At 34.7% G+C, this 16,401-nt stretch overlaps 2 protein-coding genes across 2 annotated transcripts; both read left to right on the top strand.

The window, feature by feature from the left end:
* The first annotated feature begins 614 nt into the window (after positions 1 to 614).
* Positions 615 to 6,766, top strand: LOC140051823 (U3 small nucleolar RNA-associated protein 15 homolog). Its single transcript, XM_072097142.1, has 11 exons — positions 615 to 704; positions 1,171 to 1,263; positions 1,686 to 1,870; positions 2,050 to 2,228; positions 2,657 to 2,782; positions 3,059 to 3,194; positions 3,369 to 3,453; positions 3,603 to 3,761; positions 4,054 to 4,155; positions 4,326 to 4,518; positions 6,469 to 6,766. Exons 1-11 carry the CDS (start codon positions 615 to 617, stop codon positions 6,687 to 6,689), a joined length of 1,569 nt encoding a protein of 522 aa, XP_071953243.1. The 3' UTR covers positions 6,690 to 6,766.
* A 649-nt stretch (positions 6,767 to 7,415) lies between these two features.
* Positions 7,416 to 15,288, top strand: LOC140050872 (sodium/mannose cotransporter SLC5A10-like). The gene is made up of 14 exons (XM_072095838.1): positions 7,416 to 7,494; positions 8,061 to 8,132; positions 8,788 to 8,892; positions 9,395 to 9,559; positions 10,019 to 10,124; positions 10,562 to 10,642; positions 11,018 to 11,226; positions 11,366 to 11,501; positions 11,854 to 11,961; positions 12,440 to 12,590; positions 12,902 to 13,070; positions 13,531 to 13,743; positions 14,065 to 14,239; positions 14,723 to 15,288. Exons 1-14 carry the CDS (start codon positions 7,417 to 7,419, stop codon positions 14,941 to 14,943), a joined length of 1,989 nt encoding a protein of 662 aa, XP_071951939.1. The 5' UTR covers position 7,416; the 3' UTR covers positions 14,944 to 15,288.
* Positions 15,289 to 16,401: the final 1,113 nt, after the last annotated feature.

The following is a 16,401-nucleotide window of genomic DNA, read 5'->3' as shown; positions in this document are numbered from 1 at the left end:
ATATACTGTAAACTGAATAAATACTTGTAAAAATAATAAATATCTGAAATAGAGTACCCGTAGGAATGTTTCTGTAGGTGTAGGCTATATGCACTCGGGGAAGAGAAGAATGCACCAAAGCGCACGCCGCTCTTTCAAACTAATTCTGTTTGAAAAGGGAAAGTCCTGCTAGATTTTTTACATTATAATTTTCATAAAATTATGCTCTTATAAAAAGTTTTAAATCTGGACTATATGCAAAACATCATGTACACTACTCAGGAGGATGTGCAGTAATGTCAAGTAGGTGGCTCTAGGTTCAAATCTTGGTTTGGGTAGTTAGAATTAATATGAATTGAATACTGTATGTACAACAAAATGAAATTTAAATCACACATTATCAGGATTCAATTAAAATTTATTAGATAAAATATACAGACGATGAGACGGCATAGGCCTAAATATATACTTGTACTTATTAGAATAAGCCATTTGTCTCTGAAATATTTGGAATAAATTGAATTTTGAATTATTTATAGTTGTATATTATTTTTTGGCGAATTAAATTCAAATGAATAACAACGCGCTGTTACAGCAAAACGCCCTCTCTCGTCTGGAATCGAAACATCATAAACATGGCGGAGTTCAAGAAAACAACAACTGCGAGGTTTCCACGTGGTGGTAAAACTTTGACAAAAGAGCAAGAATATTGGAAGAATTTTCAGGTTAGAATTATCTAATAGTTAATTAGTTTAGATTCCAACTTACTGATGTTATTTTATATAGGCCTATAGGTTTTCTTAGATTATATAGGCCTAGGTAAAACTACTAGGGCTAGAAGCTAGACTAGGGCCCTGGCTTACACTACAGTGACAGGGGCCGTAGTAGGCGTAGAGTACTAGGGCCTAGGCCTAGGCTAGGCCTAGTTGGCAGCCACTCTCCAGACAAAGTCTTGGGTAACACTAGGCCTAGCAAAAATGAAAGTGTTTGTTGCCTACTATTTTTTTAATTAAGTTTTAATTTTAATCATACACATTATATTTAATAATATGCTAATCTGAATTATTTTCCAGTCTCTGATGAGTTTGAGTGTTTGTTTAAATACACATTACAAACCAACCTAACATTCATCAATCATCAATCTACAATGACGATACATAAATATCTAAGTAATTTATGCTTTTATTATAGTTTCCAGTGACGGTAAAAGACTATGCTGGAATCACTCACATTAACTTCTCACGACTAGAACCCTATCAATTTGTTACATCCTCATCAACCAGGGTAAGAAATGAATCCCTCATTATTGCATTATACTACTGCTGTACTTCTTTTTAGCAAGCGATTGCAGGTTTTAAATCCATTATAAATATTCTATACTACAGTACATACGATGTTCTGATTAAATAATCTTGGTTATTGTTTTTCCCCTCTGAAGTAACTGAAAATGCCACAGTTTTCTTAATTAACTAATAACAATAGGGAAACTTTCATGTTTTTAATGATGTACCACTTTAATAGTAAGCACATACAATATATATATAAAACTATAGAGGTAGCAGCAAATGCAGAATGACTGTTTGACTCAATAGCTACATAATCACATGATGAATCTTTAAAAAAAAAGATTTCTAATGATGTAAGATAAAAATATATCATCATGACTGAACATACCTATTTCTATTCATTATTTCGTGTTAAAACAGGTCCAGATATACAACCCTCTGACAAATAAAGTAGATAAAACAATTTCGCGATTTAAAGACATAGTATATGGCGGGATACTACGAGATGATGGGCGACTCTTGGTGGCAGGCGGAGTTGAAGGACTGGTGCGATTATTTGATGTTAGCGGGCGTGCAATACTGCGTACTTTCAAAGGACATGATAAGTAAGTAGCAAATATTAGTCATAAGTCGTTGTTTTAAACAATGAATGCCAGCACGTTTTTGAGACAAGAGCATAAATTCAATTCCTGCTAAATTTATCCTGCAGCACTAAACATGTGATCATATTTAAAAGAATGCCTGTACAGTTATAATTAATTCAATTTAACATTTCTCTCTTCAGAACAATACAAATAACCAAATTTTTAGCGGATAACACCCATATCATGTCATGCTCAGATGACCAGACAGTTCGATGCTGGGACATTCCAAGTGAAACAGAGGTGGTCAAGTTTGAAGACCATTCAGATTATGTTAGAAGTGGTTGTATCAACCCAGCTAGTAAAGATGTTATTGTTACAGGTTAGTGTCTTAAGAGTCCTTCACACCTGTTCCAACAAGCTTCCTGTGCAGCGACGGCAAATCGAACTTGAATGTTTCGTTTTCATGATTCTCCACATGGCTATGTGCCAATTGATACGCGTAGCCGCGTGAAGATAAAACATACATTGATGCTCCATTTGATTTGCCGGCGCCTAGCCAGAACAGGTGTGAAAGAGACCCTTTACACTTTTTAAAATATTGTCAAGAAAATTATCTATGAATTTGGTGTATAGAGGAGAGATATTATTAATGTTAATGCGTTGGAACAAAACAAAATTATCATATTAGACATTGTCACAACAATTCTAAGCAGCAAATCCATTGTATGAAATGAGATATTAATGTTGAGCCAATAATCTATGATTTCCTAATATTTTATATTGTGAACATATTATATTCCATTGTAGGTTCTTATGATCACACTGTGAAGCTGTTTGACCTTCGAACTAAGGCCAGTATCTTGTCAGTTGACCATGGTCAACCGGTAGAGAGTGTCCTCATGTTCCCTGGTGGAGGAGTCTTTATCTCCGCAGGTTAGTCACTTTTTCAGTGTTATTCTTGGGGGTGGGGGCGGGGGTGAAAGAAGCAAAATTATACATTATCCTTTAGGTATGATTTATTGTGGATACCACCTCACGACTAAGATAATCTGTCTACATATCTAACATTCAATTTAGCTCAAACTGCCTGTCTCCGCAAAGTCATTTATTTTAAATCCTCTGTGCTGTCTTATCTAGGTAGGTAAGACACCTGTACCCTAATGTTGCTTGTTATTCTGATTTTAATGTTATTTAATTTACATAAACCAGGTGGAAATTACGTCAAGGTATGGGATGCCCTCGCTGGTGGTCGTCTTCTAGCAACTCTTGGTGAGCACCACAAGACAATCACATGTTTATGTTTTTCTGGCAAATATGATCGCCTTTTTACAGGATCCCTTGACAGGTAGGACGATTAATTTAAATTTAGTTTTAAACAAAATATTAGTGTAAAGAATAATATAAATAGTTTTGGAAGGATGTTCTACACTCAGACTTCTTAATGTCCCGAATACAAACAAACATAGAATGTTCAGCAGTGTCTCCCTTCAATGTTTTTATTTTTAACGTTTTCTTTCAGGCATGTCAAAGTTCATGATGTAACAACATACAAGACAGTGGCTGGAATTACGTGTTCTTCACCAATCCTTAGTGTTGGAATCTCTGTAAGATATTTTGGGGTATTTTTTTTCATAATTCGTGGTTGGGTAAAAATAACCAGTGCATATTATTGATGGAAATTAGATAGTAATTAGTGCTTTTACATTTAATTACCTAATTGTTTATTTATTTTATATGTGTTTAATTTAATTAGGCTGATGATAAAACATTAGCTGTTGGAATGGCAGATGGTTTACTTTCAATAAAACATAGAAAACAAGAAGAAAAAAAAGAAAAGACAGAAACAACCAGAACAGGTCCAGGGTCATCCTACCAGTATTATGTCAAAGGTCGTATGTATCAACCAAAACAGGTAAGTAAACAATCTGAGACTCAGGATAGTCATGTGATGCAGTTTCAACCAATCATATTAACGTAAATCATGTTCACATAATTACATAGGCTATATAATATTATACAAATAATAAATGTTTATGAGTGGAATGGTACAAATAACAAATACAAACACGAAAAAAATTACTATTAAACGATCGTTTAATAGTGCGTACTATTGCATGCCATGTGACCCACATTCGTCCAATCAAATGACAGGAATTTATTTAGGTGTTATTAAAGACATTGTATTTTTTATACTTTTGTTTCAGAATGATTTATTAGTTGATCATCGAAGGAAAGAGAAGATGGCAAAATATGATGTTCATTTGAGGAAATTTGAGCACTCTAAAGCACTAGATGCCTCATTACAAGTCAGTAGTGTTCTTTTTGCTATTATTTGATAAATAATTTATGAATTAGTTGTTAAATGATATAGATAGTGTTTTTTTAATTATAATATTTAGTTTTAGTCCCTGTGTCAGTTTGGCATTTTTTTAGAACAATTACACCCTTTTCTTATAATATTTTGTTTTCTTCCTAGACCAATGTCAGAACTATTACACCAAATGTCACCATAGCAGTTTTGCAGGAACTGATAAGACGGGATGTTATAAATATGGCCCTTTCTGGACGAGATGAAAGATGGTTGCGTATTATGGTCACATTCATCAGAAAGAACATATCCAACACAAGTTTTAATGCAACATTAGTTGATGTAGCTAATGTTTTATTAGGTATGTCATTTTTGAATTTGTTATTTATTTATACTGGGTAAGTCAAAGAATAGTCTCCCAGAGGGCCCAGTTTTGATCAGTCGCTGTGTGTGTACTACTAGTACACCGGGGTAATCCCCTACTTGTCTCGAAAGATGTACTAGGTTCTTTAAAGTGCACACGAGCTAGATGTGTACACTGGACCTCAGTTTATAGTCCTTATCGAAGAAAACTTGTTCTACCACCAGAACCATGGTGCGAGTGAGCCTTAAACCCTTGCCGATGTTATGGCTACATAATCATGGTTCCTCTGTCTTAACCGCTCGACCACTCCACACCAAAAACAAACCTGCTCAGCACTGAGCTGACATCCAATTTAAGATGAACACTGCAGGCCAAAACCAACATAAATAAATTAAGTAATCTACAATAGAACCCCTATAATGGGGACATCTTTGGGTGCGGTGTCCTCTTAATAGGGGCGTCGCCTGAACAGGGTGTCCTCTTAATATGGGCGTCGCCTGAACAGGGTGTCCTCTTAATAGGGGTGTCCCCTGAACAGGGGTGTCCTCTTAATATGGGCGTCGCCTGAACAGGGGTGTCCTCTTAATAGGGGCGTCGCCTGAACAGGGTGTCCTCTTAATATGGGCGTCGCCTGAACAGGGTGTCCTCTTAATAGGGGTGTCCCCTGAACAGGGGTGTCCTCTTAATATGGGCGTCGCCTGAACAGGGGTGTCCTCTTAATATGGGTGTCCCCTGAACAGGGTGTCCTCTTAATATGGGTGTCCCCTGAACAGGGGTGTCCTCTTAATAGGGGTGTCCCCTGAACAGGGGTGTCCTCTTAATATGGGTGTCCCTTGAACAGGGGTGTCCTCTTAATAGGGGCGTCCCCTGAACAGAGTGTCCTCTTAATATGGGTGTCCCCTGAACAGGGGTGTCCTCTTAATATGGGTGTCCCCTGAACAGGGGTGTCCTCTTAATAGGGGTGTCCCCTGAACAGGGATGTCCTCTTAATAGGGGTGTCCTCTTAATAGGGGTGTCCCCTGAACAGGGTGTCCTCTTAATAGGGGTGTCCCCTGAACAGGGTGTCCTCTTAATAGGGGTGTCCCCTGAACAGGGGTGTCCTCTTAATAGGGGTGTCCCCTGAACAGGGGTGTCCTCTTAATATGGGTGTCCCCTGAACAGGGTTGTCCTCTTAATATGGGTGTCCCCTGAACAGGGGTGTCCTCTTAATATGAGTGTCCCCTGAACAGGGTTGTCCTCTTAATATGGGCGTCGCCTGAACAGGGTTGTCCTCTTAATATGAGTGTTCTCTGAATAGGGGTGTCCCCTGAACAGGGTGTCCTCTTAATAGGGGCGTCGCCTGAACAGGGGTGTCCTCTTAATAGGGGTGTCCCCTGAACAGGGGTGTCCTCTTAATAGGGGCGTCCCCTGAACAGGGTGTCCTCTTAATATGGGCGTCGCCTGAACAGGGTTGTCCTCTTAATATGAGTGTTCTCTGAATAGGGGTGTCCCCTGAACAGGGTGCCCTCTTAATAGGGGCGTCGCCTGAACAGGGTGTCCTCTTAATATGGGTGTCGCCTGAACAGGGGTGTCCTCTTAATAGGGGTGTCCCCTGAACAGGGTGTCCTCTTAATATGGGTGTCCCCTGAACAGGGTTGTCCTCTTAATATGAGTGTCCCCTGAACAGGGTTGTCCTCTTAATATGGGTGTCCCCTGAACAGGGTTGTCCTCTTAATATGAGTGTTCTCTGAATAGGGTTGTCCCTTGAATAAGGGTGTCCCCTGAATAAGGGTATCCCGACTGCATTTACTTTTAGACTGCCAATTTTTCAACTCGCAAACATATCATCTTTAATTTTGAGGTACTGTACACTAATGGGACAGAAACGTATTTCCAGTCATTCCTATACATTTATCTAAGTTTTTCTTTGTTTTTTATTTATTTTTTTTTCCTCTTTTATTTCTTCAGATATTTATTCACCAGTTGTGGCAGAATCTCCAGCTGTTACTAACGCACTTCGACTGTTAAGAAACACGCTAAAGCAAGAGCTAGAATTTCAAGACAATTTACATGAAGTTTCAGGGATGTTAGATTCAATATTAGCAGCGTCACAATCACGGCCGTCAGTGACAGTCACCAGTTCTAATGAACCTTTGATTAAACCCTTAACTGTCAACGGCATTTCTTAGTATTTTTTTGTTATTAATGGATTTAATAGTTTATTAAAAATATACAAAACCATGGACACATGTGAATTATTCTGCTTTATTTTTAATTTATGTCTTAAATTAAAAGCTCAAAAAAGTATCCATGTCCCAGTCAACTTGAGCACTTCATTTTAAATGATCTATTTAAAAGTATTGGATTGAAACTGGATCTGAAGCTATAATAGCTGAATGTAAGGGAGGTATAAAATAATTATTCTATACCTTATTTTATACCTCCCTGATCAGAATTTCGAACAATTTTATAAACATGGACAATTTTTTAATAAAAACTAACGTTTATTAATAAATGTATCGTTGTACCGCACAGTACACACTACAAGGTATAAAATATAATCAATTTGCTTTTTAAAGTACATGAATGAATCACAATATATTAATAATAAAAATATCTTTATAGAATACCTACTGCAAACAAATTAGAACATTTGACAAAAATATTACAATATAAAGTCATAAGGCAAAAATCTATTGTGCTTAAGTCAGTTTCAAAATAACCTAAGCATTTTTTTTTTAAATTGTCCTCTTAAATTTAAAAGTACTGACTTGAAAAATAGCCTCTAATCAGTATGTCAATATGTATGTACAGTTCTAAATTTCACGCATGAATGGTCACGGAGCAAAACAAACCTTACCCATTGTTTATTGCCATCATTTACGTCTTTACAGTAGAGCCGGTAGGACGTGAAGTATGGCTACCTCAGTAACTACAGAAGATATTATTGTTCTTGTAATATATTTTGCATGTGTCCTGTCGGTGGGAATAGCAGTAAGTATTTACTAACTGGTTTTTATTCGGATAGGGTTAAAGTAGGTCAACCAAGGACACCGACCGACAATACAACTTAGGCCTAGCCCCTTTTAGTACAAGTCAATACAATACAAAAGGTTTAGGGCCGGACATGCTCTTAATTAGCCAGCCAATTCGTTTAAACATACACTCAGATTTGCTGGTGGTTGATCACTCAGCTTTATAAATCCATTTTATTTTATATTTATCAATAAACAAAATGAACTTTAAATAGGGTAACACTGAGCAGTGTAAAAATGAATTTAATAATCTTGTATATATGTTAATATAATATATTGTATAATATTGTTTATCAATTTTAAAAGGCCTCACCATAGAGATATTTTAGTTCACTATGGCCTCACTCAGAATATCAATTGGAATTTTTATATCAATGAAGGGTATAGTTACCATAAAGTTTAACAAACATTTATTTAAATTTGTCTTTTGATGAGGGTTCAAAACAGTCAAAATGATTGTTATCATCAAACCAGATTCTATTCTTGCTGGTTTTCTAGACAAAATTGTATTTTTTTTCATTTCAGTCATTATTTCACTCATCAAGATCTACATCAAAAGAATACTTTTTGGCTGGAAATTCTATGTTCTGGCTACCAGTAAGTACAGTAATGATTCTGTGTACATGGACAATTTGGACATATGTTTAGCAATAGTATAATAATTATGTATATTGGTGTAAGCTAGTTGACAGTAAGTCCTTGATAGCAGATGATGCATACTGTAGCTGATTAAGCTGTCCTAATGATGATGACATCAAAACATTGTACTATCTTATTTTTTGTTGAATGAAGGATTGACTGTTCTATTTAATGACTCGGATCCGACAAATTAACATATTCTCTTCATTTCCACAAATACTGTACAAAACAATATTTGTTTTATTATTTGTTTACACACATCTGTTCTAAACGTTTATAGTCTGTTACCTCTACCATATAGAGTGGTATAATCCCACTTCTGGTCTAATCCCACCCCTACTTTATTTCTGATTTCACAAACAGGAATTTGGATATAGTCCCAGTATTGATTTTTGTCTGGATGTAGACTAGAAAGTAATGCTTAACAAATCATGTTTTTCCTGAATCAGGGATTCCCCGGGTATAGTCACACCCCCCTACTGTAAGTTGGCACAATTTCATGTTCTAGGAGGGTGGGGTTATACCAGAGGATATATGGTATAATCAACAAATATAGAGAGTTTATTTCATGATGTAATTAGATATTCTAACCAATGAAATGTTGCTAATGTAGGTGGGTGCGTCACTGTTCGCAAGCAATATTGGTAGTGAACACTTTATAGGTCTTGCTGGGTCTGGTGCTGCGAGTGGAATAGCAGTTGCAGCATTTGAGCTCAATGTAAGTATGAGTCACCAAGATTCCTCCAATTCAGTTCTTATAAAGGTGATGCCTGGATGTTCCAAATATGGTGTGCGGCATCAGAAAAACAAAAAAAATATAATATACATTAATAAATATAATGGTACTTAAATAAAAGTTTATTTATATGGTGACAATTTTTGTTGAGCGCATAGACGTTTATTTGAACTATATAAATCTATCTTTTATTTTTATTTTACAACGTTGTTTGACTGGTAGATAACTTCAGAATTTTAACTTAACGTAATTATTAAAGCAGGCTTTATCAGATAGGCAGTCACTGCTTTTACATCAAAAATGATTCTCGCAAAAGATAAAAAAACTTGGAAATAACAACTTGGCTCATAATGTACCAATCATCATCCTATGTGTGTATTTTGAAAAACTTTAAAAAAATCTACCTATCTTATCATATGGAAACTGACAGTATATAAATATATTTTGAAAATTTAATGAATGCATGTTTTGCTTTTCTATATAGGCATTATTTCTACTTCAATGTCTTAGCTGGATATTTTTACCAGTTTATATGGCTGCTGGTGTATATACGATGCCGGAATACTTATCAAAGAGATATGGTGGTCACAGACTACAGGCCTATGTAGCTGTTTTGAGTCTTCTGTGGTATATACTCACTAAAATATCGGTATGAATTCATAATTTTTATAGAGCCTTTAATTAATTAATAAAAACAGGTATTCTTAAGCCGTATCTACACTATCAAACTAGTTTGACAAAAAATGTGTGATGTGACATGTCCATATTTGGGCACATCACATTTTTTTTGTCACATAAAGTTTGCTAGTGTAGACCAAGCTAAAGATGTATTTAGAGAAGGCTGAGCCTGAATTATAATGAGAAAATGGGGTTTCCATCCCCCTGTTTTCCTCACCGACTTTCCTTTCTTGAATCCTCCTCTTTATGTGACAACAAAAACTACCGTGCCCATATATGGACATGATAATGTCATATCACTACCATATTTGTGGCACATCACACCTTTTTAGTCAAACTAGCTTGATAGTGTAGACAGAGCTTTATACTGAAGAAGTCACCCAGTTTATAAACGAAATAACATAAACATTTGTATATTGTTTATATACAGGTTGATCTGTATGCAGGGGCTTTGTTTATCAATGTTGCATTTGGATGGAATATCTATGCGTCTATTGCCATTTTACTCGTTATTATCTCTATCTTCACAATTGCTGGTAAGCAAACGAATCAATTATCTCTATTGTTATTCATAAATTCCTTTGAATCATCCTGGTTTAGAAAAGTAATTCATACCTTATACTGTATTTTAAATACACAAAATAAGTGCACCTGTTATCCCAACCAACAGATGTGTAACATTCTTTCAGATTAACTAAATTTAAAATAATCCTTTAAAAAATAAATGAAAAGCTTATTGTTATTTATAAAATATTTCATTTTACAATATTCCTATAGAAATATATAAAAAGCTTATTGTTATATATAAAATATTTAATTTACAATAGTCCTATAGAAATACATGAAAAGAATAATAATAATCAGAAAATCACAGAAAATAATTTTTATAGTTTTTAATCAATATATTTCCATAAAACCGTTTACTGTGTTTAATCATAATATATTTAAAAATTAATTGTTCTTGTTTTTTTAGGAGGGCTTGCAGCTGTTATTTACACAGACACGCTACAAGCATTTATAATGTTCATTGGAGCGGTTATATTAGCTGCAATTAGTAAGAAATATCTGAAATTTAAAAATAATACTAAATAGTGTTGTTGACAGAAACTACTGAGATGACAGTAAGAGAAGAAAGATATTATACCAGAAAAATATATAAATAACTACTAGAAATAAACATCTGGCATTGTGTGCACTTAAAGTACGTAAAGCTCTGTCTACACTATCAAACTAGTTTGACAAAAACAAATTGTACCCAAATATGGTAGTGATATGCCCAAATATGGTAGTGGTATGCCCAAATATGATAGTGGTATGCCCAAATATGGTAGTGATATGACATCATCATGTTCATATATGGGCACATCACATAATAATAATGATAGTGTAGAGAGAGCTATAATCCATTATCTTTTTTTTTATTTTATAGGTTTTAATGAAATTGGTGGTTACCAGAATCTTGAACCTTTATATGCAACTGCTGTGCCAAATGACACGTTATATAATAACAATTCATGTGGCCTCCCACGGGAAGACTACTGGCATATATTCCGTGATCCTTGGGATTCAGATATGCCTTGGCTAGGCTTCTTCATTGGAGCACTGCCTTCATCTCTCCAATACTGGGCAATGGATCAGGCAAGTTGTCAAATATTTTTTAAACTGACAGACAGTACAAGTTTGATATTCCCTCGCTAGGAACTTCAGAAATGAAAGCTAACAGATTGACATCAGCATCTCTGAGTACCTAATTTTAAGTGCCTTCTGTTTATCACAGGTTATAGTTCAACGTGCATTGTCAGCGAAGAACCTCTCTAATGGAAAAGGCGCAACATTATTTGCTGGTTATCTCAAGATACTCCCTATGTTTGTTATTGTTATGCCTGGTATGATTAGTAGAATCCTCTTTGCAGGTAAGTCTATGACCCCATTCTTTACTCTTAGAAAGGTTTTTTCAAAGATGCACTTTCTTCCTAATAAAAAAAAATATGTTATTTATAAATGTTAGGGTTCACAAAAAACTGGACACCAAAAAGAAAATGGTAAAACGCAACTTTTGATTTTTGGTGACCAAGTTAGGTCATGTAAATTGATCCACATGCAGGGTTGTGACATGCTTCCTCAATCTATTCTTTGACAATACGTAAACACATATATAATACTCTGAAGGCTTGGACCCACCTGAAAATCGGACATTATGGTCCAGTTGAAAGAGGCCCAGTGATGTGACTGTAACTTGTTAACATCAATTCTTTAACATTTTAGATCAAGTTGCTTGTGTAGATCCTGATGTCTGCTATAAGGTATGTGGTAATTCTGAGTCATGCTCCAACATAGCTTATCCATTGATGGTAGTTGAACTGCTTCCCTCAGGTAAATAAGAGAAAGAATCTAAAGCCTTGTCTACACTATCAAACTTTATGTGCCAAAAAAAAAAGTGATGTGCCCATATATGGACATGATGATGTCATATCACCACCATATTTGGGCACATCACACTTTTTTTTGTCAAACTAGTTTGATAGTGTAGAGAGAGCTTAATGCAATATTAGGCCTGGTTATGTTGCCCAAGCAACTGATCCTAAATTTATGAAAACTGCTTTGAGAATAAAAACAAGTGAGAAATAATATATCCAGCATGAAAATCTCTAAATTTTATAACTCCAAAACATTGTAGAGTCCAGTTTGGGTACCATAGGCAGTGGTTAGTAATAAAACTCAAAAAGTAGTAGCTCCAATGAATCTCTTTCTTTATTTTACACATTGTTACAGTTAGTATAAACAGACATCTGTAGCACCTGACTGACAAAGCATGATTTTGACAAATAATTCTTTCTCAATTCATTCATAGGTTTAACAGGACTAATGCTAGCTGTCATGTTATGTGCATTGGTGAGCTCACTAACGTCGATATTTAACAGTTCTAGCACCATCTTCACTCTTGATATTTGGCGAAAATTGCGACCATACTGTACGCAAAAAGAACAGGGTATTGTTGGAAGGTATATAGTCAACTCATATAAAACCACACCTTTTTACCTAAATGTCTTGTTTTTTAGAAAGTAGTCTGATTGTAAAGAATACATTTTACATACATACATAGAGAATAAACACTAGTCAAATAAAATGATTGGTTCACAATCTTATTCCTAAAAAGGTAGTAAAGCAAAGTTAAGAACGTCTCAACGTTTCTGTTGTTATGCTACTACTGCTGCTACGACAGGACAAACATTTGGGTTCTTTTTTTGAAAGTTAAAAGAAAATTCTGGTTGGTCACACAATTAAAATTAAATTTTTTTTTTTTTTTTTTCAGATTATTTATAGTTCTAATGGTTATAATCAGTATATTACTAATTCCTTTGGTGGAGTCATCCAACAACGGAGAACTTTTTTACTACATACAAAAGATATCGATCTATCTACAACCACCGCTCACTGTTATCTTCTGCCTTGGTATATTCTGGGAGCGAGCTACTGAAGCTGTAAGTAATTGTTGAGTTTCTAGTTTAGAGTGTATTTGGACTTCTCAGATTTGATGGCCCAGCATCATTTTTTGAATTTGTTATTTATTTATACTGGGTAACCTCTTCAGTCAAAGACTGGTCTCTCAGAGGGCCCCTACTAGGTTCTTTAAAGTGCACATGAGCTAGATGTGAACACTGAACCTACGGTTTATAGTCCTTATCCGAGAAGACTTGTTCTACCACCAAAGCTGTGGAGCGAGCAAGCCTCGAACCCTTGCCGAAGGTTATGGCTACATAATTACGGTTGGCCACTCACAACATATGTTGTTTAGATTTGTTGGCACATATTTCAATTCCCTGCTCACTAGAGGGCGTATCAAAAATTTAAACAAAAAAAACAATACACACTACTTTCTTTCAAATTTATTTAAAAATCTAACCATTTCCCCTTAAAAATAATTACATTTTGTTTTCATAGGGAGCATTCTATGCTCTTATTGGAGCTCATCTTGTTTCTCTAATTCGCATCATTTTGGAGTTTGTATATCCGGAGCCTGCCTGTGGTGAGCCTGACGATCGGCCTAGCATCATGAAGCTACACTACTTTTACATTGGTACTATTATTCTGGTCATTGCTCTGGTCATACAAATCACACTCAGTTACTTTACAACACCAGTTGATAAAGATAAAGTAAGAATTTTTAAACATTTATAAAGTTAATAGTATACAAATAATGAATGTTTATGAGTTTAATGGGTTGAATATTTCATGAGTTAAAAATACTATTTAACTGTATATAAGACAATCTTTCAACAAATGAAATATTCTCTCCATTCAACAATAACAAAACATTCATTGTTGGTTTTATAACACATCTATTATTCTAGTAGTAAGTAAACTTTTATTCAATTAATCCACTTGTTTCATCTCGGTTTTTGGCAGCGGAGTAGGAAATTAAAAATGCTTTTGAATACAGACAAAAATAATTACTATTTTTACCTTTTTATAAAGTTATTTAAACTAACATGGTGGACACGATATGGCGACCCTAACAGAAGTGATACGCCACTAGTAGACAATGAGGAAACAGAGACTGGTAACTATGGATTGAGTACAGTGTCTAATGTTGAAACTGAAATACCAGTTGATAATGAAAAAACCAATCAGAAGGCTCCAGCTGTAACAGGTAACATACATTAGTATAAACTACACATCTTCAGACATCTTTAGTTTTTTTTATTGTAATAGGACGAGTCCATACACACTCATGTTTTAAAGTTGGCAGAATTACAAATCCCTCTGGAAGTGAAGATTAATTTCCATAAATTAGCAGCAGTGAAATGCCAGAGCGGTTAAGTTTACTGTAAAGAGCTGTCAACATCGGCAAGGGTGGAGGATGACTCGCTCTTAGTTCTGGTGGTGGAACAAGTCTTCTCGGATAAGGACTATAAACCGTAGGTCCAGTGTACACAGTTATAACCTGTGTGCACTTTAAAGATCACAGTTCATTATTCGAGAAAAGTAGGGGAGTTACCCCAGTGAACTGGTTCACAAAATAGCCCCTATCTGATTAATTTACTATTGGTAATCCTTGGCCACATTGCCTAAAGACATAAAATAAAATAAATATACTATTTAAACCATTGTAACATGTGTTTAATAATTTCAGATGATATTACCGACATACAGATTGAGGAAAATGCTAATAAGACAAATGTATTTAAGTTTTTCAAGTGGTTCTGTGGCGTCCCAGACGAAATAGAAACAGAACCAAAAACAACAGAAACATCAAGAAGTATAGGGCAGGAACCAAGGCATAAACTCATATTAAACAGTGTGTTAGTAGCTCTGTTAGGAATCTGTATCTTTTTATATGCTTATTATGGTTGATGCATTTTTCTCAGTTTGTATTGATTGTATAATTTAGAATATTTTTTCTTTTTATTGATGTATTTAATGAATATTCCGAAGAAACAGCATGGTGAATATAATAATAGAGAATATTTTAATAGAATGAAAAAAAACCCAGTGGTCTAAAGGTTAAGAAAAATCTGCATATCAAGCAAACTGTTCCGGTTTCGAATTTCGATTTTAGCGACTTTTCCATCTTTATCGTTTTGAATTTTTCTGTGCCTGTGATGAGTATATGTATATGTATATATATATTTAATTGAATAGATTTACAAATATTTTAATATTGATGTATAAAGTTATTTTAAGTCTTTTTATTGGTATAGATATATATATATATATATATATATATATATATATAAAAGTTTTACATCCGGGTATGAAGCGTCTCGCATACACACAGAGTCAAAATACTATTTTGGACTTGCACAGTGTGGACTCTAACCTTACGGTTTTCATTAAATAGATTCCATCCTATCCATTCTAAATATCTTATTTTTCACTTTTGCATTCTTCTTACTCATCTCATTCATTTTTGTCTTGGTGAAAAGGGAGAGTATTTTATATTCCTCCCCTGAGTTTATAGCCTCTCTACACGAACACGAACACAAGCTTTACAGAATAATTACAACTGTCAATCAATTTTTAATCAATTTTTATCGTCTTTTATTAGGCATTTTGTTAATTATTTTATATATTTAAATTACTTTTTTTAAATGTAAAATAATGAATGCAATGTTTTTATTACAATTACTTTTAACATTGTAAGATGCGCAGAACCCATTATTCGCCTCTGTGCATGTTTATTATGGCCGATTTTCGACCCTTTTATTTTTTGACATAAATGGTTACTATAGCATAATAAACATGCGCAGAGGCGAATAATGGGTTCTGCGCATGTCAATTGTGCTATAGTAACCAGTTTTATAGAGAGAAAAAAAAAGGTCGAAAATTTGCCATTTTTTGAAAAATCCCTGTACTATAGTACAGGGAAATTTTCGAAAAATGGCCGATTTTCGACCTTTTTATTTTTTGACATAAATGGTTACTATTGCATAATAAACATGCGCAGAGGCGAATAATGGGTTCTGCGCATGTCAATTGTGCTATGGTAACCAGTTTTGACATAAATGGTTACTATAGTATAATAAACATGCGCAGAGGCGAATAATGGGTTCTGCGCTTGTCAATTGTGCTATAGTAACCAGTTTTATCAAAAAATAAAAAGGTCGAAAATTTGCCATTTTTTGAAAAATTCCTGTACTATAGTACAGGGAAATTTTTGAAAAATGGCCGATTTTCGACCCTTTTATTTTTTGACATAAATGGTTACTATTGCATAATAAACATGCGCAGAGGCGAATAATGGGTTCTGCGCATGTCAATTGTGCTATAGTAACCAGTTTTATAGAGAGAAAAAAAAAGGTCAATTGCCAT

The sequence above is a fragment of the Antedon mediterranea genome, chromosome 6 (genome assembly GCF_964355755.1).
Source record: "Antedon mediterranea chromosome 6, ecAntMedi1.1, whole genome shotgun sequence".
NCBI classification, from domain to species: Eukaryota; Metazoa; Echinodermata; class Crinoidea; order Comatulida; family Antedonidae; genus Antedon; species Antedon mediterranea.
This window is presented reverse-complemented; position numbering and strand designations above follow the sequence as displayed.

Coding starts and splice junctions, on each gene's coding strand:
- LOC140051823 (XM_072097142.1), top strand. CDS start 615: ATGGCGGAGTTCAAGAAAACAACAACTGCGAGGTTTCCACGTGGTGGT. Junction 1,871..2,049: donor ACTTTCAAAGGACATGATAA/GTAAGTAGCAAA, acceptor TTCTCTCTTCAG/AACAATACAAATAACCAAAT. Junction 3,195..3,368: donor TTTACAGGATCCCTTGACAG/GTAGGACGATTA, acceptor GTTTTCTTTCAG/GCATGTCAAAGTTCATGATG.
- LOC140050872 (XM_072095838.1), top strand. CDS start 7,417: ATGGCTACCTCAGTAACTACAGAAGATATTATTGTTCTTGTAATATAT. Junction 9,560..10,018: donor ATATACTCACTAAAATATCG/GTATGAATTCAT, acceptor GTTTATATACAG/GTTGATCTGTATGCAGGGGC. Junction 13,071..13,530: donor GGGAGCGAGCTACTGAAGCT/GTAAGTAATTGT, acceptor TTGTTTTCATAG/GGAGCATTCTATGCTCTTAT.